General features: G+C 42.7%; 1 protein-coding gene across 1 annotated transcript; it reads left to right on the top strand.

The window, feature by feature from the left end:
• Positions 1–74: 74 nt before the first annotated feature.
• Positions 75–24,464, top strand: OTOA (otoancorin). Its single transcript, XM_074158475.1, has 18 exons — positions 75–218; positions 602–817; positions 1,349–1,516; positions 1,829–1,969; positions 2,555–2,610; positions 2,985–3,102; positions 3,609–3,682; positions 4,645–4,780; positions 6,094–6,284; positions 8,452–8,545; positions 9,678–9,807; positions 13,573–13,760; positions 18,185–18,340; positions 19,710–19,852; positions 20,250–20,386; positions 21,321–21,418; positions 22,869–23,064; positions 24,377–24,464. The coding sequence occupies exons 1-18, from the start codon at positions 75–77 to the stop codon at positions 24,442–24,444; spliced, it is 2,454 nt and encodes an 817-aa protein (XP_074014576.1). The 3' UTR covers positions 24,445–24,464.
• The last annotated feature ends 1,830 nt before the right edge of the window (positions 24,465–26,294 follow it).

The raw sequence follows: 26,294 nt of genomic DNA on the forward strand, positions 1-26,294 counted from the left end.
TGAGCATAAGTAGGGTATACCATACTAAATTCCAGTTTCCTGAGAATGACACCTTTTATGGCAGAAGTTAGCTAATGTATTTTCTTCTATATAGGCTGGGTTTATTGGTTTGCTTTTATGATGACATGGAACAGATGGATTCTGCTGTGGCCCGGGCTTTACTTCATCAAATGATTAAATGCAATCAGTTGAGAGGTTTCCAGGCTGAGGTTCAGAAGGTGGGTACAATGCTTGTTCTTCTTGCCTAACTTAATCCTGAAAACAGAGGAGGAGTGACTTCCTTCTTGAATTTGGAAAGAAAAGAGTGAAAAATGACTGAAATCTTGGAAATAAGTGGAAATAGTTCTCAATCATATAATGCAAAGAATAAAACCCCATTTTTGGTTTTTTATGCAGTGCTCATTCTTTTCTCATTCTGTTTCCTGCTGTTCAATATTCCTTTGACAACTGTGGTTCCATTTTTGAATTTTTATGAAGTGTGTGGTCACTAAGTGGTTGCCAGTGCGTGTTCCAGAAACTCCTGTTAAAGTTTCGGTTGATAATGAAAATTGGTTCTTGGCAGATTTTTGTTTTCCTTATGCTTTTTTTTGGTTTACTTTAGCTCAAATCTCAACTCCTGAACATTGCCATGCAAAACCAGACACTGAATGATGTCCTTGGATCTCTGTCGGATGCTGTGGTTGGGCTAACTTCAAGTCAGCTGGAATCTTTGTCACCTGAAGCGGTGCATAATGCGATTGCAACATTAAACCAAGTTTCTGGATGGGCAAAAAGCCAAGTTATGATTTTATCCAGTAAATACCTCTCTTATGAAAAGGTACCTCTGATAACAGCTTTCCTACCTTCTATTTTTAAAAGTGAAATGGCTTTTTTCTAACAATAACCGTAGATTTTGGAAAACTTAGTACAAGACTTCTTTTTAGCATTGTTAGTGGTCTAAAAATTTTGTTTAAATCAAATAAAAACATCCAAGACGGTACCTCCCAAAGTAATTCTCTAGTAACAGAGAGAATTACTATTTGCATTTCTCAGTTTTATATATTATTTTGTCTGTATCACTGCCTTAGGCAGAATTTGCATTCTCAGAGATCCCAAACTATATTTTCAAATACACTGTAATGGAAGGAATTGGCTTCCAAAAAAGGAGCTGCTGAGAAAACTGTCACATTTGTTCCCTGGACAGTCTTGTCTGAATTGAAAGAAATCTGAGGAAAGTGCATCCCCATGCAAGAAATGTATTAAGTATCCAACAATAATAGTTTTGATTTATTTATTAACTTTTGCTTTTACATGTGTCTGCTGTTCACAAGCTGGAACACTTTCTCTTTGTTTGTGATTATCTCTGCAGGTTTTATCATTTTATAATGTTAGTCAAATGGGCGCATTGGTAACTGGTGTAAGCACCCAGTCATTCTACAGCATGAACCCAAAGGAGCTTTCTCAGATTATTCGAGGCACGACCTCCCAATACTTATCTGACTTATCGCCCGCACAACGGCAAGGGATCCTCAGGAAGGTGATTATAAACTCACGCGTGTAGCAGGTTCTCTCTGCACGGGAGTGCAATAACCAGATATGCAGAGCATGATTTAAAATGTTGTCACCCACACATGTGTTTTAGCTCAGTGATTAATGTTTATATTTTTTTCTGAACACCAACTATATTTTGAAGGTTCTTCCTTGCTGAGTTCTGTGGTGTTTTTAATACTGACGTGTTTTCCCTTTATCCTCTTAAGAGAAATATTACACAGAATAGAAAGAAGGGCAAATCCTGTAAATCTAAGCATCAGTTCTGAAATGCCGTGTGTTTATCTGATCCTCTTTTTAGATAGCTGCATTTGGAGATTTTGCTTCATCAGTCAAAGATATACAAGGAGCTTTCTTTAAAGAAATACCCCTTTCTGATTTATGGAAACAGACTGAATATAATTCTTCAATGATGAAAGAAAAAGAATTAAGAAGAAGCCAGGTAAAAATTGTTCTGCAATTCCCATTCCACTGCAATTTAGTATGATGGAAAACAAGAAAAGTGTAATACATGTGTGTTAAAGGAATATTGGTAAAAGGAAGGTACTACCCCAAATATATCTTGATATAAACAAGCAGAGATCACTTAGAGCCTAGGCAGCATCCTGAGACAATGCTATGGAAAGGGAAGCATTAATATGCCGAGCTTAAAAGTCCTCAGTATTCTGCCACATAAATGTTCTCTTTCCAGTGCTGTATCCTATACGTTTGCATGTACAGCCACTCCTTTGGCTCCGTCCACAGAGGTGAAAGGTTGGACCAGATGATCTCCAGAGGTCCCTTCAAACCTAAATTATTCTGTGTTTGTGTGCCATGAGTGTGTTTAACATCATCCCATAGTACCAGTCAGTGATGTTTTGTCTTGCAAAGAAAAAAATCTGCACTGGGTGCCATGCCTTTAGATTGGGCAAACTGGACCACAGAAATGCCTTTAGAGAGTTAAGCATACAAAAACCTGGCAGTAGTTATTGTATCTTACAAATGAATTACCTAAGCTTAACTTCAAGTATGTTGGGTTTTATTTCAGGCTTTGTATCTGTATGAATTACTGTCTAAGAAAAACTCTCCTGCTGACCTTCTAAGGTATGGATGATGGTCTCTCTTGAAATGGGGTTTAAGTCTAGTTTTGTGATGAGAGCGACTTTGAGATAAACTAGATGTGGTTATTTTGTACTCTTAAGTGTATTCATTCCTTGATACCACAAGATCATTCACCTTTCTTATTAAAACAGTCTCCAAATCCAAAATCAGGATCAAAGCATTGCAGAGGTTTTGGTATTTTAAGACTCGGCCAATATTTTTCAATTTGATTACATTTTTACTTTCAAAAGCCTTTAAATTACAAGAAAGGGGAAAGAAAGACAGTCAAGAAACTGTATCTTAGGATGTGGTTGTGGGAAGCAAGGACCTGATTTGGCTTCAATATTCAAAAGACTGAACTTTGCTTTTCCTATCAGCACAGGACAGCTTGTGAAAGGAGTAACTTGTCAACTCATTGAAAGTATGGGTGCAGATTTTTTTTTAAACAATTTTAAATTCTTTGAAAAGAATCTTCATCTGCTTTCTCCATATCAGGTAAAACCAAAAAAGGACTTTTTGTACATAAACATACTACCCAATATCCAAACTGTAGATAAATTAGAATTTGGTTAATTCATTTTTAAATTTCTTTCAAAATCCTGTATGTGAACTTTTCTGTTAACATATTTTATGTAAATCTTTTATGTGTGAATTTGAGTTATCATACTTCATTTTGGCAATTTCATTTGTCACTTACAAATTGGTAGAAATTTCTACAGTCCTTCTAACTTGCTAATTCATGAGTAATCTATTTAGAAATATATATCAGTTTTGGAAACATACAAATGCTTTCATGCACTCAGATACAGGATGCTTCCTCTCTGATGTCTACAAAAACAAAGCTCTAAACCACTTAAAAAAAAATGCTTTCTGAAGATAGTATACAGTTTTATACATACTAATTTATAAACTGTAGTAAACAAACCACATGATTTTAATTCGTTCTCAAAATTTCCAAATGTTTAAGATCATAATATTTTGTTGCTTTTTGTTGCTTTTAGGTTAATTGTTTGGCTTGGAAGTTTTGGAAAGTTTCCAATGCATCTATTCCTCCCTTCCTCTTATTGGTGCTTCCGTAAGTTACATCTTATGACATCTTAAGCTCCTGCATTCGTAGCAGTACATTCAGAGTAGCCTTCAGAGCACTTTTTAAATAATCTCTTCAGTCTTAAGAAAACTAATGATTCAAACAAATCATAGTTTGAATCTAAAACAAATGGTAGTCCTGAATTGTACAACTTGTTAATTCCCCTTTTTCTTTTTTCTTTCTTCACGCATGCTTTAAGCGATAAAAGGGAATGAGCACTATTCTTTTCCTGGAATATTTTTAATTGAAAAAAAACTAAAAAAAAAGAAAAGGATTCTGTTTGAAAAAGCATTACTCTATTTGAAAAACAATAAAATAATAACAGAAATACTTTAATACAAGGTTTTCTACAGAGTGCAGCACCAAGTTATTTGGCCAACAATTGCATGTTGCTTGTTCAGGACCATCAGAATTTGCTGCTGCTCCTGGCTACAAACCCTGATAAGGCTGGACTTGCACGGCTTTGGGATATGGCTTTGTTTGCGACGGCTGCCTGCCACTCTAGTGGAGAAGAGGATGTTTTGTTTAATTTGGTAGGTTTTGATAATAAGGAAGCCTACTCTAAAACTACTTGTTGTCCTTAACCGACCCACCACATCTTCATTCATCAGAGAATTATTCCTAAGAAAAAGGAGAAAGGGGAAAAGTTTCTGAACTGCAGTCTTGTGCCATATGGTGTTAAAGCATCTCAGAGCACTTTCATCCACTTGCAGCTATTTATAACCCTTAGCCATTTTTTTGGAGTGAGGTTCATGCGCAGATCAACTGGAAGTTGATGTAAGTTAAAGTAAGGTGTGGATTAATTGCAACTTTTCTGTCCTGAACGGTTCATAGTTTTTCAAGTCCAGACTTGTCTATAAATTTCTCCACCGTCACAGATTTCAAGTGTGTGGGTATGGGTGTATGAAAGTCAGGTTTACATTCTGAGACCGTTCAAATTCTCTCTGCAGGACGGAGTACCTGGAGTATGTCTCAGGCCCTTTGTGTGTCCCTTTCATTGAAGGTCTGGGGAAGACTGAGATGGACCTTTTGAATCCAAGCCTTCACAAAAAGAGTGCTGTCCTGCAGAAAGTGCAGGAGTGCTTGGTGGGTACAGCAAGGAGGGGGTCAGCAGCGGAGGGGGAGCTGCAGAAAAAGTAATCTGTAATTAGACACTGACAGTTCCAGACTAAGTGAGAGTGGTTGATTATTTTTCTCTCCCTTTATTGTCACGTGGTGCATCACAAAGTTATCCTGCCTACTTGTACTCTCTGGTCCACATGCACATGCTCATGGTCTCTTCTGTAGACAGCAGCCTGGGACACGGGTTCCCCTGCTCTACCTGCGGTGAAACCACAGCTGAGGGACCCTGAGAGCCCAACAGGGAATAACACAGCCTGCTAATTTCTTCATCGTCACAAGCAAGAGCAGCTTGGGCTATCACCTAGCTCATAGAAGCTCTTGGTGCCGAGACCCCACGCAACCTGCTGTAGCTGACCTGATGTGAGCAGGGGACCTCCTGAGGTCCTTCCAAACTCAACCACTCTGTGGTTCTGTTTGCACGTATTACTGCACTGCATTTCCATGCAGTTATGTCAGTCACCATCTACGTAAGCTCTCGATTTACCCATCTGTACTCTTACTGTTTTTTCATGTACTGTTTTGATTTTATTGTTCCCTGCCAAAGGAAACCTTTTTTATAGCTTCCTTAACAATTTTCCCTGACATCTTGATGCATGTTACAGGATGTTCTCACCAAATGTCACTGCTGGCTGGGACAGCCTGGAGCTGACCCGTTGCCACCCAGGGCTTTCCCCCCCTGCTGCGAGCCATGGTGGGCAGCAAGCCCCACAGGAGAGTTGGAGGTACCAGGCGGTTCTTGTGGCTTCTGCTGTCTGGGAGCTGCAGGAGTCACCAGTTCCTGGGGAAGAAAGTTCTTTGATGTAGCTGTGAATATTCATGTCCTTATACATACCATCCAGTCCTATAATCCCCAGTGTTTTAGCAACTTCTTGAGGAACAGAGAGAAGCCTTCTGACAGCAAGAGCTTGTGGCCCTTTGCCATGTGAGGGCTCTGCTGCCAGGCAGAACGGCAGCCTCTGTGGGTTTTGGGTGGTCACCTGGATGCAGAGATTGTGGCAGGAGATTAAGTTTTAATTATTTTTTATGTGTGCTTCAATATGGAATAAAGAATACACTGAAAGCTCTGACAAGTGCTTATTAAATATCACCAGTTGCATTGGTAAAAGCAGAAAGTATAAAGCAGTCTCAGCAGAAATTGTAGATTAAGTTGCCAGAGCAAACTGTTGTGTCTTTGTTCCTTAAAGAGTCACAGAGTTTAAATGCATTGTGATGCAGTTGAGTGATACAGGCAAGAGCCAAGATCAGCTCTGCCAACAAGGTAAATGCTCTTGTTTCAGAACGGCTCCGTTTCTGATGAATTTGATGTTGACCTGCTTGGAAATCTAATCTGCCACTTGCCTCCAGCCTTTCTGCATGGCAGAATGTCCCCGAAGGCAATGGCCGCAGCCCTTCCTCAATTCAAACTCTGCCACCAGCTCAGCCACCAGCAGAAGACTGAAATTAAATACAAGCTCCTCGAGTTGTATGGGTAAGGTATTAGATGTACCACCGTGAGTGTGCTGAGGGTTACGCCGTGCAAATACCAGACGTTCGCTTTGCCAGGTAGAACTGCAGCGAAAACAACCCAAAGCAGCTCCTGTCACTGTCCGAGCTTGGGGTCTCTGTGCTGTAGAGCGAGGTTTCTCCTCTCGTGTGTGGCGTGGTGACTGTGGGACCAAGTACAAGCCCAGGGACACCCTGCATGACTGCAGTCCCCGAGGAAAGGGAGAAGAAGAGCAGTGTCTGAGGAGGGGCCGGCAAGCAGCCTCTCTGGCACGGCATGGGAAAGGGTGTTAGAGGCAAAGGATGGCGCAGGAATGCAAAGAATGGGGAAATGGCAAAGGGATGCTCAGTGTCATGGTGTGAGGAGGGAAAAAAAGCAGCCTGCAAACACCCTGGCAATAGGAGAGCTGGAGATGCAGCAGAGGGAAATAAAGTTCAGCCAACTGAAGCAACAAAGCGGGCAGCGTGTTGGGTGTCAGTATCGACTCAGATTAGGAGGCTGATGGAACCACGCTGCTGTATCAGTCATGCAAAAAATGAAGCCATCCTCTATCTGGCAAGAATATACTGTTTCTCTCTTGCATTGTCTCTTAGGAGTATCTTGCATTTGAAAAGCGAGACTGAATGCATAGTTCCTAACCCATCCCTTCAGCCCCAAAGCCCGTCACTTGATCTACCTTGTTGGAACCATCATTTTGGTTGCTCGTTCAGCTTCCTCATGGTCAGCATTCTTCTGGTCATGGAATAGCTATATTTTCCACCAGATCCCATCCTTGCATTAATCTTGATACAGATCCATTTTATTGAATCATGACACACTGTGCTACATAATATTTTATTTTATCTTATTTTATTTCATCTTAATTTATTTCATCTTAATTTATTTTATTTTATTTTATTTTATTTTATTTTGACAATATTTGTCTAGTCAAACTTCCTCATAGTGGAACAACAAACCAGATAAAGTTTTCTCTGAGAACACGCACTAGTAAGAGATTTGTTACTATCATCATCTTCAGGCTCTTTCAGGCCAAAAAATTATTTACCCAAGTGCTTTCTTAAGTCAACCACCAACAGGGCTGGCTAACATTTTTCAGCTTTGTATCAAACAAACAGCCCAAACCTGCATATTGCTAAGCTATGTACAGTTTGAAAAACCCAGCACCACTCAGAACTGAACCTGAACTGAATTTTTAAGACCTGAAATTCCGAGAAATAATTTAGGATGTTATTTCAGGAGATACGGTGCCTATCATAGAATTGATCTCTCATTCGGAAATGGCACAGGTGTCATTAGATGTGGCTCTCAAAGGTGTTAGATCTGCCTTCTGTAACTCTTGACATTGCAGAGGAATGAAAGAGCAGACAGTAAAAATACGGCACTAATAAGGTGTGGATTTAAATCTTCTGTTCCATCCCTGTGTTCCGTGTTTCTGTCCCTTAGTTTCCTCCTGGTGCCACACCGAGTTACTCTCTGGGGTAGTTTAGTGAACTCCATCTGTTCAGAGTGAGGGGGAAACTGTCCATTTCTTCCCAGAAATGCGAGCACCCACAGCTCCCGCTGGATCCAGGAAAGTTACAGCTGCCCAACACCAATGAAAACCAGACCCTGTACACCTGCAAATAGTTAAATGTTGGAATAGAGGAGGGTTCTTTTTCATTTATAAGCAAGTACTGGCAAGTATTGCTTGCTTGAAGTAATGGCCACATTGGTCCTTAGGATTAGATTCTTGGAAAAAGGATGGTTTCAGTTTTGGTTATGAGGTTTCTACTTCTCTTTTGATACCATTTTGCAGACTACTACTGCAGTATGAACCTGGTAGAAATGGTCAGTTTTCTCTTAAAAAAAAAGAATTATTTCTCCTTGCTTGAACAGTGTAATGCTAAGAATACTATGAGTGTTGCGGGAGGGAGAGCTCCATTGCCAGAATATTTGAAGGCTTTCTCTGAATACACTTGAGAATTCCAATAATGCCCTATATATCACAGAGAGATGAGAAAATGCAATCTGATGTTAATAAGCATGAACCATCATACTGACATAGAAGTGTCTGTTTCCTATATGATATAGTATAAAATAAACTCTGAAGCTTTAGTATAATTTTGATTGCAAACATTCTTCATTAATATAATTTTCCAAAATATTTCTTCAGCTCCCCAAACAACTGGACAGCTGAAACAACATTAGATGTTGGACCGTTCATAGCTCTGCTGTCAAAATGGGAATTAAACGTCCTTGCTGAAAAGGTATGGTTTTATTATAATTTTTAAATTTGTAAAAGATAATGTTGGAATTTGTATTTGTGAATGTCATAATGCAATCTAAATTACATAACCTAGATGCTAAACTAGGTAAAAAATTCTCCTGACAAAGAACCACGTGTTAGTGTTTCACACATTCTTGACTCCATCAAAATTTCTCAGATTTCTTCTTGAAAGTAATGGTAGTATAAACACTTATTTGTATGTGTACAATGATAATTGTACATTGCCATGTAGGAAAAAAAAATGGTGCATTTATAGTGACGCAGACTCAAACATTTTTAGTACTTTACACCTTGCGGTGTTGTTTCCTCCATTCATCTGCCTTCCAACCATAAAAGTTACATTTCTTATCCTGTTAATAATGGGATTGTACTGATCAAATTAGCATTTACTCATGTGGCCCTTTGCCCCAGGGCCAGCGTAGCACACAGAACTGATAGCCTCAGCATTGCACTTTGGAGTTTCTTTGCGCTCTTTAGTTCTTATAGTCTTCTAATTTTTATGTATTAGGAGTAAACTGTACTGGAACAGCGAATTCATTCTTCAGCAGAAATATGTGAGCGCAGTCAGCAGCTTTACCTCAGGAGGTAAAGGTTATAATTGACCAAATAAAATGGGACTCTTCAACGGAAGGGAAGGTGTCTAGCAGGGTGGAGGAGAGAGGTCAAAAAAGCCTAAAAAAGGTGAACAGGTTAAAGTTATTTCTCATAATTTAATTGGGTCCCTATTCTCAACTCTTAGCTGGCAAATTTAAGACAAAATGAAGTACCTTCTGTACTGCACATACTGAAACAGTGGAACTCACTGCTACAGGAGGGTCTGGACACAGATTCCAGTGAGGCAGTGCACAGGTGTTGCTAGAAGACGAGAGGGCAAACCAGAGACAGAATAATTCAGAATTTGCTTTGTTTCTAATTTTTCCCCCCTCAGACTTACACTGTTGACCTTTCAGTAGCACCCAATTTACTCTCATCTTCTGAAACACGTGCACAAATAGGAGGCGGAGCTGTTATGAACCCCTACTTTGCTGAGGTCTGCACAAGGCTGGGTCTGCAAACTGATTTGTTTGGAAATGGAGAAAGAAGTCTTATTTATTCTTTCTTTCCCTTTGAAGTTCCCTGATATCATTTTACAAATAACAAAGACAATTGGACCGATCTCTTCAGCTGAAGAGCTTCTTTCAACTGTATTTGAATTTGTCTCCAGTGGCACCTCCAGCGTCGACTCCTCTCTCGCCAGACCTGGTCAGTATTTCCTGCTCTCTGTGTGAAGTGCCACATTTACAACAGTGCCATTTTGGGCTCTGAGGGTGCAGTTCAAACAGAATTTTTGTTTCACCTTGTCATCAAATGCATTCCAAGAAGCAGGGCAATAAAAAGTAAAACACTGAGTAACTTAAAGAGGTTCAGTCTTTTAGCAAATAACAGTGAGAGTCTTCGTTCTGTCGCCTGTAGTTGTCTCATGCATCGGCCAATTGCTGAAACACCAGATTCCATTACAGGACAGTATGGTTCACCATCTCCTGAAATGTTCCCGAGTCCACAAAGGAAAAAGATTAATGATTTGAATTAGAGGGTTTTGTTTATTTTTACTTTCCTTTGTAATCTAAGTGAAAATCCTTGAATTAAAAAGCTGTGAAGGTGACAAGTTACTGTTGTGCTGAAAGATTGCACGTAGTTAATGCTTTGCCAGATGTGAGCATATGTGGACTTGGTTGTTCTTGAACCTGATGTTGGTGACACTGCGTTCTGTCTGTCCAAATGGACAAAGCTTGTTATAATCTAAACAGTATTTTAATTAGCAACCAAACTAATCTGTTAGAATCTCTGGTGATAAATGAATCATTTTCTTTGTATAAGGTACATACTTTGACTATATTCTATTATTACAGTAACTGTGTCCTTTCTCTTACTTGAATCACGGAATCACGGAATTGTCAGAGTTGGAAGGGACCTCTAGAGATCATCTAGTCCAACTCCCCTGCTGAAGCAGGATTTCCTATAGCACATCACTCAGGACTGCATCAAGGCGGGTCTTGAAAATCTCCTGAGTAGGGGACTCCACGACCTCCCTGGGCAGCCTGTTCCAGGGCTCTGTCACCCTCACCATAAAGAAGTTCTTCCTCATATTTAAATGGAACTTCCTTGAAACTTCCTTGAAATTCACCCAAGCACAGTTTTAAGCCATGCCATCCTGTGCCATGGAAAACAATCCCGCTGGGGGGAGGCTTTTCAAAGCACTAATGGGAATTTAGACCCCAGCAATTCCAAGGAGTTTGGTACCATCTGCCTTTATGTCTTCGAAAATCTCCCCATCAGTTCTCAGCCTAACAGAATGCAGGTCCAAGCTCTCGGCCAGCCCTGAGCCACCATGGAATGTACAGCAGCAACTCTGCACCATGACTGTGTGTCTCTGGGAATGAATTTGCTCCTGATAATGCTGTATTCATATACACAGAGAGACAGAGGGTGTTCCACAGACTTGTATTTTTCATAGCCTGAAAAAACCCCATGACCTCTGTTGATCGGAGGAGTCATTAGAGCTTATCAGGATCTAAAAAAGCAGAATCAATCTGATGGAATAGCAGAGTATCTGCTAGCAGTCCATCTGCATGCATGAAATGCACTCTTCCTTGAACAAGTAAACCATCAGATCATAAATCATATTTCTTTAGACATGGGCCGCAGGACTAAAGGCTCAGCACCAGGTATTTCAGTACACTTGTGTCCTTACGTGTGCTTTTTTAGGCCTCTGTTTCACAACAACGTGTGCCCCAAAGGCTTCTCTAGTCAGACTAACTCATGTCCAGGGCAGTTGCAGAGGTGTCTCACCCACATTGCAAGACCAATATCAACCTGCCGGTGAAGCCAGTGATCTTTGTCAAAGGATGACTTGGCTCCAAGGCTATGGAGGCTTTTCGTTCCTTGGGGTCCTTCGTCACTTGGGGTGCACGACCTCAGCCGGGGGGGAGTCTGGGAGATGAAAAATTGAAGGATTGTTTGTGCTAGTCTAAGAAATACTTCTGCAGTCCAAGTGTGGTACTGAATTTCTGTTACCAAACATAAACTTACCAACTCCACACAACTCACATGGTGGTTTTAATAAGGAATGAAGTTTTATGGCTGATTTGTAAATCACTAGACAACTGGGTATTGTGAAAATGGCTCTAGAATAACGCTGATGCTTTTCATGCTACCAACCTGCTATTTCACATTTCCCACAGTCCAGTTGTGAGCTAATATTAATAACAGTAATGATTACCAGTGACAGAGTTCTTACATCTGTGCCTGCATCAAGATAAAAGCAAAGGTGGTGCTTAAGGCAAGGTGGACCATATGAGGCAAAACTCAGGACTCGGGTGTCTGAGATGCGACCAGAAAGCCATGGCAGTGCTGGAAAAAGAATTCAAGTTGCTTACCTCAAGCACTGAGATGTTTTAATATATATATAGTAAGTTCTTAATCAAATGAAATGGGATTATATAGCAAAAGGAAGAGTGAAGTAGCATCAGGTACAGGAAGCAAAGCCAGGTGTCTAATTAGTATTTCCCTCTAATCACACCAGTGTATTTGGTGTGTTACAAATAATAAAATAGTGTTTTTTCTAAGAACACAAAACATTAGGTTTTCATGACTTGGGAAAGGGAACTGCATTGTGTTGGAGGGGTTGTATTTACACAATAAAAGCTGAGCTTTTGCAGCAGGGGGGGTGACACAGCGCAGCCCCGGAGGAGGGCAGAGCATCAGCTGGTGCAGTGGAAGCTGAACAACATTTTCGTTTGCTCAACAGATTCAATCTTTTCAGTGTTCTACCCACTACTGCAGCTTCCTTTGATGCAAATAAATCCCTCCTCTGCCGCCTTTCAAAGTACAAATCTACTTTGTACATCCTCGCTTTATTTATCTGGGGGAGCTTAGCTCAGCCACAGCATCTGTGAAATTCTTGCTTTTTACTGGTAATGACCATATCTGAAGACATGAAGGGATTATTTGGTTTAGGTAATTATTTAATAAGGTTTTCCTAAATTAGTGACAGGAGAGAGAGCAGTCGTAAGCAACCACATTAAGACTCTTAATTTCTGCTTTCCATCAATATTAGAGCTAGATTATGCCAACAAAGACCAGGATTTGTTAAAACACACAATGGAAACTGTCTCGTTTGATCACGCACAGGGCTAGAACCTGACCGTAAATAAGATCTTTTTAAATGGAGTTTGTCTGTCCAAACAGTTCTGTCATAAGTGAAAAGCCCTCTCAGATCCTGACATTTTAACGACATGCTTGACACGAAGAGCAAGCACTGTGCTCCGCTGACACATCCAGCCTGTCTTCACCTTGTTTAAATGTCAGGCAAGTCTTACAAGAAGACGTACATCTTTGTCAGGGTATGTCAGAGTAAAAGGACTTCTCGCGTCTGTCTGTTGCTGTTGCTTTCCTGTTGAGCTGGATTCACCTATGTGCTGTTTGAACGTGGGGACGTTTATTCAGCTGCAACACTTTTTTGTGAACAACGACACAGCTCTATGGAGTATCCCAAAGATCTGCATTTCATTCTTACTCAGGCAAGGCTGCCAGAGAACAGTGCTTTTACCTCAGAATAAGCCCTTGCCTGGGTTGTGATGCCTTTAGGGAGTTAGACTTGAAAGAAACTTGCAAGATATTGCTTACTCTTACTGCTCACATCCAGATTTTAGTTTTATTGTGGCATCCTATATTGTAAATGTTCTGAAATATATGTCTGCTTCTGTTTTCTTTTCCAGCATGCACTGCGTTTGGAGGACAAAGAATATAACAAATTTCTTGCAAGTTAGGCAAATTCTAGTTTTTATATCCAGAATGTAACAATGTAAATATCTTGCCATGAAATATTTTCTTTAAATAATCAATTTATCAATATCACCTCAGCTGCAGTTAATTCATAGTTTGTCACCCTCTTAAATCTTTATATTGCTTTGATTTGTTTTTTTCAGTCTCATTGAAGTAAACTCTTGTATTTGAATTTTTTTCCAGATTGCCTGGGAACCAGAGCTCCTTCTTCAGATGAAATTATTAAATTAGCAGAAGCAAATGTCTTTTGGTCAGTTCAGGAACTGAAATGCATGGATGCAGGGACCTTTGACAAAAATGTGGAACTTCTTGGGACTGTCTCGGGTTTTAACAGCTCCCAGCTTATTGCCTTGAAGGAAAAAGCCAAGCAGGTAACTATACTGTCTGTGAAGGAAAATTAAATCCATAATTTGATTTGCTGTTATTGAGCTATGCAGTTCTAAAATAACTGTGCTGTGGCAATGTCACTACTGCTGCGAGAACATCTATTGTTTATTGGAAAAATAATGTGAGATGGTGATAGAAGACTATTGCCCTTGCTTTAGAGTCAACAGGCAAATCATTCTGAGCTATTGGCAGCTGAAAAACCTAAGTGCTTTTACTTTTGAATTGCTTTTCAGTTGCTTGCTTCTCACTTTTCTCTCATAAATGAAAAATCAGCCAGCAGCACTAGAGGCTCTTGATTGGCCTGCTGAGAATTAAGCTCAGAGTATTAAACTGTCTACATCAATGTTAAATATAGTTTACAGTGGTGTAAAACCAGACTGACTGAGAGAGACTGTTATTAGCTGAATAAAGCTCCTTCTCCCACCTTCTTGTCACAGGTGTGGACAAATCCATCAGTGGGAAATTTTAGGGAGGGGAAAAAAAAAGTCACATCTGTCTTTACTGGGATGTTACTGGTGAGTGCAAGTTATGGAGAGGGCAGAGAGAAGACCTCGATCTCTGCCAGGCTGTAGCTTCATGGAGAGGGACAGGGCTGCAGTCCCAGCTCTTGTCACCGCTTCCGCGGCGCTGCTGGCTCCTCTTCCTTTCAGTGCAGCAATGCAGCTCCTCATGAGCTCCTCAGAGAGGTCTCTGCCCCGGGCTCAGCCCATAGGTTATGTCCATGCTGCAGCAGCAGTGCAGGAGCCCGGGACTCCCTGTTGGCACTGCAGTGCCCAACCTGTGCCAGCTCCGGGACAGGGGCAGAGCCATCAGCAAGGCGTCTGGGCTCCCACCAGCACTGCTTTGGCCACCCAAGGAGTCAGACCTTGCTCTGTCCCTGTTGCTGGCACTGCACTCCTTCCTGGGGGTGACCTCCTCTTGCTGCTTTGTGGCTGTCTGCACTGCCAGGGGACAGGTACTGTCCGAAACATTCCTTTTTTTCAGCAAGGAAAAGCCATAGGGTACAGTCAGACAAGTTGTTTTGGTTGCAGAAAACCCAGAGGTGCGGAGGTTACCATCCTCAGACTATCTTCACTTTCCTGTCACCAGCATCTGCTGGAGGTTATCAGCTCTCTGCTCCCATCTCTGCATGGCTAGCTACTCTCTAATCCCATTCTGTCAAATGATCCAGCTTTTTAAAAGTCCTTTTTAGGCTCCATCAGACCATTTTGACAGAATGAGGTGAGGAAGCATCTAGAAGTGCAGTTAGCATGAGTGCAGATGCTTGGAGATTCTTGAGGGCTGTGACCTCTGGAGGAAAGCAGGAGGAGCAGGGGACAAGGTGGACCTGGGCAGCATCTCCTCAAACCAGCAGCTGCAGCCAGAGTAGTGGAGCTGAACATGACTTCTGGGCAGACAGAATCATAGAATAGTTTGGGTTGGAAGGGACCATTAAAGGACATCTAGTCCAACCTCCCTGCAATCTTCACGGACATCTTCAACTAGACTGGGTTGCTCAGAGCCCCGTCCAGCCTGACCTTGCATGTTTCCAGGGATGGGGCATCCACCACCTCTCTGGGCAACCTGGGCCAGGGCCTCGCCACCCTCACTGTAAACAATTTCTTCCTTTTATCTAGTATATATATTTCCCTCTTTTAGTTTAAAACCGTTGCCCCTTGTCCTGTTGCAATAGACCCTGCTAAAAAGCTGTCAGCCGTGTCACCTCAGAGGAGCACCCCTTGATTCCTTTGGGGTATTTCACTGGTGTCTCCCTCTTGGGTCCCATGACCTCAGGAGCCCTGGGCTCATCTCCCTAAGAGTGTGCTGCAGTGTAGCCAGCACAAGCTGTGGGCCCTCGTTGGCGCCCCGTCCCTCTGACCTTGGCATGTCGTCCCACAGCTTGTCACGGGCAAGAGACAAGGCCAGCAGTGCAGTTTTTAGCAGTGAAGCTCAGCTGTGAGCACCTGCAGTTCGGGAGCTTTAGAAGAGAAGTGGCACTACCCAGATTTCCGACAGCAGGTGGTGACTCTCTGCGGACAACAGCCCACAGCACCAAATGCGTGCTTCCCAAGACAGCTTCCCTCTGTCAGCACGGAGACATGTGGGTAGGAAAAGGGAAAAAAATATAATCCTAGAAGAAAACAAAAACAGTGCTCATCTGAGATAGTGGGAACTGAATTATTTTACAGCAGTGCAACATAGTAGTATACTTAGAGACTGAAACCTGTTGTAGAGGAATTGCCAGCAAGGTTAATGCACGCATTCAGTTATATTCAGTTCACAGACACACAGATCTGTAGCGCACGGAATGAAAGTGTATTCTGTCGGTGTGAGTGTTTGTAAGACAGATTGCAGCTGCACAAAGACAGGCTTCCTATGTGTTAATCTGCAAAATGTAACATGGTGCTACACTGAACGTGAAGCACGAGAAATCAGATCCTACAGACAAAGCTCTGAAATGATGTGCGCAAGATGCTGTTATGTTATTAACTAAAGGGCATCTTTGATTAAAGGTTTGATTAAGCCAGCTTTAATTTCTCCTAAATTGATTGATTTCCCCTAAAAGAAACCATGTGCTACTCACTGTCCCAAACTAATTCAAAAAGCCTAGTTATCAAACTGTGTCCTAATGAAAGTAAGAAGCTTAGCTCGCTTGTAAGCGGAAGGTCTCCGGGCTCCGCGACAGTCAACGGCGTTAGGGATCTGCAGTGAAGCAGGACAGAGGCGTGCTTCAGTTTCATTGTCGTGTTATTTGTACCATTATGTGTGAGATTTCATCCAACACTGTCAGATAATGCTATTTATAAAGAACTTCAAATTCTGTAGTTTATGACCTAGATCAGGAAATAGACACACAACATTTTTAACTGTATGTGTTTCATGTATCTCTTAAGCTACAGAATTAAGAGCTTTAAAATTGGGCTAATGCTTTTTACTATGTATTGTCTTTGGAAAAGATGGACAGGCTTAGACCCTTTTTCTGTTTCTTTATGACATCATAAAAACAACATAAAAGATCTGGTGGAAACTCAGTCAGGAGATACAGGTCCAGCAAAGCATGTCTTAACCAAATCCCAAACTCCGAGGGTCCCAGTTGGGAACAGGGTCTCGCAGTCCTGAGGCTGCTCTGCCGGTGCCAACAGCCGCTTATTCCAGAGATCTAGCCCTTTTTCTTTCTTTTATGCAGGTTGTACATCTTCATGTGCATCTGAAGGTGCAAACACTACTGAGTAGGCAACTGCAGAGATATTGCTTCAACAAGTCCTTACTAGCTTTGGCCTTTCTAATATTTTGAACAAAAGCGAAGCTGCAGCTACCCTGAAGGTGCAATAAATGTTTCCGTGAATCAGACAGCATGAATGATCAGCTTAGCCAAGGACTGGGATTTTAATTTTTCTATGTGGAGTTTGCAGCACAGTCATGTACTAGAAAACTGTCATATATTGACTGACATAAAGCAAAGTTGTTGAAGTACATGAGACCTTTAAAGGGAGCTTTTTTTCTTTAATGTATGCCTGTCTGGTTCAAGTCACTTCCTCCAGCCAAAACCCCGAGGGTTTTTCTGTGAAGACAATTGGCCACATCCTGAGAGATACTGACCACTGACTACTGTCTTCTGTCGTTTCCAAATAAATGTAATTGACAGTTCTGGCCTCTGCAAATTCAGGTCTTGATGGACTTTCATTATTCCTTATCCAGGCAGGCCTTTTCCTGAAATCAAAATTTTCTTAGGGCCCATCTGTGACAGCTTTTGACACTGTAATTATATCACAGATAAAGTTAAAAGCAGTGGAACTTGTCATTTTAAATACTCTGGTACTGCTTTAGAAGAGCCCCTGCTTATTTGTTTGTTTTTACAGAGTTTTACAGATTTAACTGTATCTGTACAAACATATGTAAATGATTATATTTTATATATTGTATGCACACAAACTAGAAATCAGAACGTTAGGAACAGGCTATTTGCCTGTATTACCCAACTCTCTACTTTCTGCATCCCTTTGCCAATGACTGAGCCAGAAGGACCGGTGGCCAAAGCAATGGGAGCCGCTGGCCCGGTGTGGCTGCGGGGGGGCAGGAGCCCAGCCAGTCCCAGTGCTGCTTTCCTGGTCGCGGAGTAACGGAGTGGATCCCGGCACAGACTCGAGTTTTTGTTGTGTTCAGTGGTACTTGCTCCTACAGCAACACTTGCAGCAGTCCCTGCTCTGACCTGTCAGCAAGCTCAAGCTGTACAAATTGCAGCATTTTTAGATAAACTGACCATTATTAGTGTAGAACCTCGAAAACTTTCACAATACCTAAGCTGTGCCGTTTGTGTGCGGAGGCATACTTCGGGCATTGGGACTTTGGAAACCAGGGGGTCTGAGAATGGTGTATGTAGAGGAAGACGCGTAATGACCTAACAGAGATTAACAAATCTCTTCTGAAGGTCTGGGGGTGGCTGCCAGGCTGGAAGAGTTACCGTGTTGTTTCCCTGGGCCGCGTTGCTCTGGCGCTCACCGAAGATGAAATTGAAGAGCTGGATTTGTGTTCTGTGGACACCGTTTCCGCACTCAGTCAGCAAAGAGAATGGACTCTTAGCCAGGTGAGAGCGTTATTGAGTGTACTCCCGGTGAAAGGCTCTGGAATCGTGCCCTTTGGGTCTGAAGTCCTGGAATGGCCCAGGAAACAGAAACAGCCATCCCCAGCGCTGCCGTTCCGAGCCCCGGCAGGTCGGTCAGTGCTGGGGTCTGCCCAGCTGCCCGGTGAGATGGCCAACAGGACATCAATCTCTGTTAACTGTGGTGGTGACTAGTGTATTCTTTAGCACTTGCCCACTGAGTTGCAGAAGGAGGTCAGCAGCTCCACTCAGACTGGCCCCAGAACAGACCGTACTGCGAGGGAGGTATTAGCCCTTCCTCACAAAGAGCAGTCACTGAAGAGGTGGCGTGCCCCCAGCCCAGCATCCATTGCCCTGGAAGCCTAAGTTATTAGCAGATATGCTCCTCTCCTCTTCCTTTCCTTGATTAACTTCTCGTTATGTCACTGGGACTTTGATAATAAGAGCTACGAGTTTTTATTTGTATATGCAATTGGCAGCTCTTGCTGGCTCTGTGACCCACCATCAGGGCTCCTCGGTGGCACAGATGCTGGCGTGGTGGCAGCCAGCCCCAGCAGAGTGTCACCAACCTGCTTAATAGATTCTTGTTCTGAAGAGCACCGTCAGAAGGAAGCATGTGGGAGGGTTTTATACAATACTAGTTGGCTTTTGAGGGTTCCTGCTGGCGGCAAGAATAGCTCTTTAAAAGGCATTCATCCTGCCTGGCTTCAGGTGTCCAAAAGTCAGGCAGCTGGTTTAGGCTAGTCATTGAGCTCGGCATTGTGGATAGATGAGGGAATCTTGGAAGATGCTTGTTTCTTTCACTGGCTTTGGAGGATGCCTTGGTGGCAGGCTTAAGCTGGACACACGGTTTTTAAATGGTTAGTTTAGGATGAGAACCAGCCTAAATGACTTCGGCATTTTGGTACTAATATCCCATTCATATCTGAAAATTAATCCTAAACACAGGTCCCCACCTATGCGTGACACTTAGAAAAACTAAAAATTTAATGTTGACCCCTTGAGTAATTTATGTTTTCTTCTAGCAGTTTAATTGAATTGGGCAGTTTTGATAGGTGATTCAACGCCAGTTTCTTCTGGTGAAGTGCTTCCTTGTGACCTGGCAGAAGAGGTACAAAGTGCTTTCAGATCACTTGCACTTGGGAAGTGTTTGTGTAACAGTGCCCTGTTCCAGTGTCACGTGTAGGTGGTGGCAGGGCTCCTCCCAACAGCCGTGGCAAAACTCCAACTAATTACATTGGGGGGGTTTGGGATTATATATGGTCTGTAGCTTCTGCCAAGGTTTTGAGCTTCTATAACACAACCTTCAATTATATTTACTCTGTTCATGCATAAGATCTTACTGCTTTTGTAGGCAAGATCTATTCTGCAAGGTTTTCTGGAAGACTCTGGCCAGACGATCAGCATGCTGAAAAGCTTTGACTTGGTTGGATTAGGAGCTATTCTCTGTGCTTTGAACTCCACAGAAATCATGTCCATAAGGACTGCTGAATTCAGGTACTTCACTGAATACTTAATGAAATATTTATTACTATCTCTTGATAAAATTTATTGTGCAATTTGTCCTCCTTCAAGATTTCCAGAGCCTAAAGGACACTATTTTATGTTTTGAATGCTTTTAGAAAAGCAATAACTGTTATGAAAGGCGTACACTAGTTGTTATATATATTCTACTTTAGGTTTCCTTTGCCATTTATATCCCACAATTTAAGTATTGCATTGAGAAACCCAGGCTTTTCCTCAAAGCATTAAGCATTTGTATGCAATTTGTGTGCGTATATTTTAAATTGAAAATGGGGTTACAGTCTTCTGACAGCAGACGAAGTATATTCCAGGCATATTTAGTATTGCATGTAATTACAGCACGTAACGTTGGCCTCGTTGCCTTTTGCAGTGCTGCTGTTGCAAGAATTGGGCTGTTGTTCTGTAGCACCCCTGTTCTGAGGCAGTTTAAGAAGATGACAGAGTCTGTGTTTGGTGCTGCAGCCGGCTGGAACGGCTCTGTTTTACAGGAAATTGGTACTATAGCAGGTAACAAAACTCAGAGTCCTGATGGCGATGGTTCTGAAGCATTGTTATTAAGCACTAAAGACAGGTTCACGTAGCAGTGCGTTTGTCTAGACTGGCAAAAGACATCTCTTCCAGAGAGGAGTCACCTGCAGGGTGTCACCATGCAGCAATGTCGTTAGCACTAAGGAAAAGTGGAGGTATTCTCCGGAAGGTTCTGTGAATCTGCTCACACCGACCTTGGGGAGCACAGCCTGAAGTCATTTGGGATCTGTGAGTTGGAAAGGGTAAATCAAGGAGGGCAAAACCTGGATTTCAGGCCCGTGCTGCTGAAGAGGGGCTGTGCTGGGCCGAGCAGCGCCGTGGCTGAGCCAGCATCCTGCTGCCAGCAGCGGGGGGAACGGGGTGCCCAGGGGGAGCGAGACCCCGTCAGCCTGGAGTGGAACTTCTCCAGGGCACTCCCACAGCCGTGGAGACTTCCTCAGCCAGAGCTCACGCAGTTTTGTTCAGGGATTTTTCCCTGGGATTGATTAACTGCACCTTGAGCAATGCCTGGGGCGATGACCCCGTGCTGTAAGTACCCAGCGGGTGAAGAAGCAGCTCCCGATCCGTGCTTATGCTCCCTCATCTCGCCTCAGAAGAGGCTGTGAACAGGCATTCCCTAATAACACTGCTTATGGTTTTATTGATTTTTATCATTGTCTCTTTTCCAAGATAAAGTGACTCGGGTAAATCATATTCCATACCAATGGTTAAAGTCTGGTGGTTTGCAGTGTTGGAATGCAATGAAAGAAACAGACCAAAAAAAGAACCATTATCTCTCTCCACAACACACTGGAGAAAACCATTTATTAGATATTTTGTGTAAATGCTTAAAATTTTACTAGCCTAAAAATAAATCTAATAAAAAGAATATTAACTAAGTTTTGTTCCTGTTGTTTTTTTTACTTTTTTTTAGGTGGTTTGAATGAGGATGAATTAAAAGCTTTTGATAAAAACTTGATGCCATATTTCCAGCCAATAGCAATAAGACATATACCTCCTGAAATCTTCCAAGTAAGAGCTTGATTACTGAAGTAACCAAACTTCTTTTTACTCTAGTATAACTGAAATGTAGCACTGATTTAGTTTGGGTTTCAGCAAGAATTTTTCTATGGTGTGTTAAGTGAGAGGCAGTCAAGGATCTGAAACATGAACTTTCAGCTCTATCACCTGTATTTGGATGCCCATAAATACGCTACACAAGCTTTATTTATTCTTCAGAATGCATCCTGAGGAAAAGGCAAAAATCTAGGGTCAGAAACCAGGGAATGGACTCCCTCTTTCTTCCAACACTGTATTCAGGTCTGAGGGGTCTTTTTCTCTGTTTATTAACATTGGCAAGGATGCTGTCATAGCTACAAATTTCTTTGCTGACTATGTAAGAGCTTTTTTATTATCCTAAACTCTGGCAACATTCTCCTGAGTTAGCTCTGAAAAACAGATTGTACAAGCAGACACAGATCACAAAGGAATTATATCTAATTACAGCCATTCTGAACGTGGACCAGAAATTAGAACATGGATCTTGAGATCGTTGCTCCAGACTTTATTTGACGCAGTGACAGGATGAATGTTCTGCCCCTGCCGGTCTCTGTCAGATGCTGGGGCAAGCAACGGGCTCGTGGACAGAGGAGCTAATCAGATAGTTAACTGTGTCAGCTTCTGAGAAGAGCTCCTTGAACACTAACCATTCTGCCCAGCACCGCTGGCAGTTTAGATGTGCTTGAAATGTCCTTAGTGAATCTGTTTCTTTGAAAAACAGGGAAAATTGAAGATCTATGGCATCTTGTAGAATTTCTTTCAAATCACATACATTTTTGTTAGTAAGAATAGTAATGATACAACAAAATGTGCTTAACAAATATTGGGGACCTTCTCAAGAGTTTTCTGTATTTGAAAGATTCGAAGCAGGTTTTGGTTTTACACAGGTTTTATGTAACTTCATTTTACGGCTGTATACAGTATTCAGATTTTTATTTATGAAAAATTACATTGTATTATGGGCTTTAATTGAATTAAGAAGAGACTCAATTAAAAATTTCTGGACCTGTAGGCACTTACATGAGTTTACTCAGTTTAAAAGAGAGCACCGTTCGGTAGACAATGAAAAATCAGGAAGGGTTTGCTCCATTGACCTACAGGGAATTTAGTCTTTCTAAAGCAGAATCTGGGTGGAGAATTGCTGCAGCAAAGGAGGCTTGTTGTGTGGGAGGGCTCAAATTCTTGTGACTGCAGAACATTAACTAGAATCAAAGCACTCCAGGGTGGGAGACAGATGAGCAGTCAGTGAAGTAAATGAGAGCAGAGGATTTCTTTTAAGCTCTATTGAGCTCTTTTACAGCAGCACAGTGTTGAAGGCAACTTCCCCTCATTCCAAACGCAAGACAGTGCTGACTTCTGATTCCTTATCTGCCTTATTTAATTGACAGCCAAACCCAATTTTTCTGGCTTTTATTCCACCCAGGCGTTGTCCCCAGAGCAAATAGCAAACCTGGGCCCTGAGAATGCCGCCGCTGTCACCAGGTCACAGCGCGAGCCCCTGGACACCTGGCAGCTCCGGAGCCTGCAGCGGGCGCAGGACGGAGCCTGGGGGAGCAGCCCAGCGACGGACCAGGGTGCGGGCACCACCGGGGAGCCCCTGCCGACCCCGGCCCTGGGCGGTGAGTCCAGCCTCTCCCTCCACACGACAGCGGGGAGGGCAGCCCTGCAGCACCCACCAGGAACAGACCTCTGTTCTGAAGGGGGGAGGTACAATGAAATTTTTAATCAGCTTTTTAACTCCTGCCTCAAATGAGGGTGGTGAGCCCCTGGCCCAGGTTGCCCAGAGAAGCTGTGGCTGCCCCATCCCTGGAGGGGTTCAAGGCCAGGTTAGACGGGGCTTGGAGCAACCTGGTCTGGTGGGAGGTGTCCATCGCAGGGCAGGGGGGTGGGACTGGATGGTCTTTAAGGTCCCTTCCAGCTCTAACCATTCCATGATTCTATGAAATCACATGCCAGGCCATGACAAACAGCGGGGATGTTGTTGGATTTACCCACAGCAAGAGGTAACGGAAGAGGATTGTCAGATGGCATTAGCAGCTGTGTGCTGCTGGGAGCGTTGCACTACGCTAAGCACTAGCTTGTGTAAAATGTGGTCTGAAACTGGGAGCTTTTCCCTCTCCTTCTCTCCCATATTCTTTGCCTAAATTTAAGGCAGGACTCTCCATCTCTGGACCTTCAGATCACCACCTTTATCTGCAGCAGAACCCTCTTTGCAGAGCTGCAAGTGGGAGAGGAGGTAGCACTGGGGTGGAGCAGCATCTTTACCCAGACCGTGGAAACCCCTTGAAGGGTTTTTCCTGTGGTTCCCATCCTATTTGGAATTAAAGCCTATTCGTACCTCTGCTTCAGTGGTTTAACATCTTACTTCTCCAAATTGCAGTTCATACTGGGCAAGTTACGCTGGCAAGTACGTTAGTGGGCGTGAGATTTTGCACATAATGAACCCATGTTGAGAACTTACCCCTATCAGACAGCAAATATTGTTGCTTCCAGTGACATCAGCGAGACATAAGCTACTGGAGAAGAGAGAGGGGTGCTGAGGTGCTAAAATAGGAGAAAGAGGGACTAAATTGCTACGATGCCCTTGCCGGAATCGGAGCGGTGCTCTGGGCCCAGCTCCCCGTGCGGGTGACCTGTTCCCTCTGCAGATATGCCAAAGGGAGGGCTTTTCTGGGTAAAGATCAGCCGAGTTCTGGAGCTTCTCGTTGGTTATTCCTCTCCCTAATGAGCACCACCCTACAAAACGCTTCTCTTCACTGCTGTGTGTGTAACTGGGAGATGACCGTTCTGAGCAGTGTCCTCTCTTGAAGCTGAATGTAACTGGGATTCCAGTGTTGGATCTGTCTGCACCTCTCTGGGGTGGTGTAGGTAAGACTGTACCAGACCTGAACTGTATCCTGACACTAAGAATTAACACTTTCTGCTTTTCAGGTGCTCCTGGTTTGAGTGGCTTCGGCGTCGTTTTGTGTGCTGTGCTTGCACTGCACCTCCCTTTCTGAATCCACAACTTAACCTTGACGTAAGTTGTATTTTCAATAAGAGGTAGCTTTATAACAGAAACATGGTTCACCTGTAACAGTGAACACTGCAGGGTGAAGGACTGCGGGACCCCCTTCCTGCTTTGAATACAGAGATAACGATTTCTGAATAATTTTTCGCTATTACAAAGGTGTCTTGTACCTCCATTAGACTATCTTAGAATCTAATCATGGGGAAAGTGCTTATCTGATCTTTACTGTAAAGACAACCTGAACAAAAGTAGATTTAAAATTCCATGTAACACCAATCCATTACTGCTTTGTTATTTGGAACATGTTGTTGGTATTAATCTGTATTTTACCTGTTCCAGTCTATTGATTAGATTTTATTCCACGACTGCTTTGATAATCTCCAGTTAAAAGAATGCTGCCATTAACTTTAATTGGATTTTACCATTTTGACAGGCTAAAATTTAGCGAGAGCACTGGTGGGCTTAAGGTATGAATTCCAATTAAGCAAACTAAATGCTCAAGCGTTCTACTTAGTCTTTAAGACAGCAAATCAAGGTATGTCAAAAGATTTAATATTTTTCCTTGCTTTTTGACTTTCAGTGTCCCGCAGCTTACAAAGGAGATGCTAGAGATAAAGAATAGTAGAATCAAGAGGCTCTGAGATGCCTGAGTGCAAAGTGGTTAATTTCTTAAAAGCAACGCCTTCATCTGCCATCATGATGTGAAGTATCCCTTTTCCTTACCTTTACCATTAACAAGTAACACAGGATCCCTCCAAATACTTCAGACTAATTTCAGAACTGGAAATGGCTTCTCTGTCTCATGAGAAAAGCACTGAAAGATGCACTGAGGTGCCAGGGAGGAGCCTGGATGGCCCAGGGGACACGGAGCGGTCACTTGGAGGCTGATGTGTTGTACCCGGTGCTCCTTGCTCTGGTAATTTGGTCACACTGTTGTATCCATCCATTGGGTTTTCTTTTTACACTGAGTGTACGTTCCTCGGACAGAGGCTCTCCTTCTCTCTGAGGCAGTAGAAACCATACTAAAAGTTACTGCTCTTGCAATAAAATAGCTTCATCTCCGGCTGCTGGTTTAAATCCTGCTCAGATAAGAAGCGATGACGTGTTCTTATGCTGTGAGCACCTGTACAGAATGTAGTTCCCCGTGGCTGTATGTATTCAACGCAGGACTGTTGACACAGGAGGGATTGGCCATACCATTGGTATTTCATGCGACAAAATGCACCATGGAAACCTGCGTGTGTTCACCATGAGATCGTCCCTTCCGTCAGGCGGGGCCGAGGCATACACCTGCCAGTGGTAAGGGGCTACGTACCACTGGGACTGTCAACCCAGTACTTTCCACAAGCTCTATAATAACTAATTTCTCATAATTGTAAACCACAAATATTTTCATGTGTTTTATCAACATATGGCTTATGTGTGTAATGCATTTCATGCCACGCCTTAGTATTTAAAAAAATGGAAAAAAGCAGATACATTAAAAATCCTCTGCATGTGAATATACATTTTGATGTCGTTCAACATGATTTTACGCCAAGAACACATGGTACAGTTTTCCATTTGCCATTGCAAAAGTCTTTATCTTTTCTAGACTAAAAAAAAGCAATGCATAGACTTAAAAGCTTAGCTTTTTCATTGAGGGCTGTACTGTAGTAAATGCCTTTCAAACTTTTACTTGTATTTCTTCCTGGCAAAAATTACATCTAGCTTCATAGTGCTGGGCGCAGAATTGAGTGTTGCTACAGGCGGGGAAGCAAGAGGAGTGGGGCTGAGGGGGGAGCTGGAGGGCAGAGGCTTTTGCTGGGGAAGAGTGAATGTCAGCTGTGGGAATAACAG

Source organism: Numenius arquata, chromosome 14 (genome assembly GCF_964106895.1).
Source record: "Numenius arquata chromosome 14, bNumArq3.hap1.1, whole genome shotgun sequence".
Lineage (NCBI taxonomy): Eukaryota > Metazoa > Chordata > Aves > Charadriiformes > Scolopacidae > Numenius > Numenius arquata.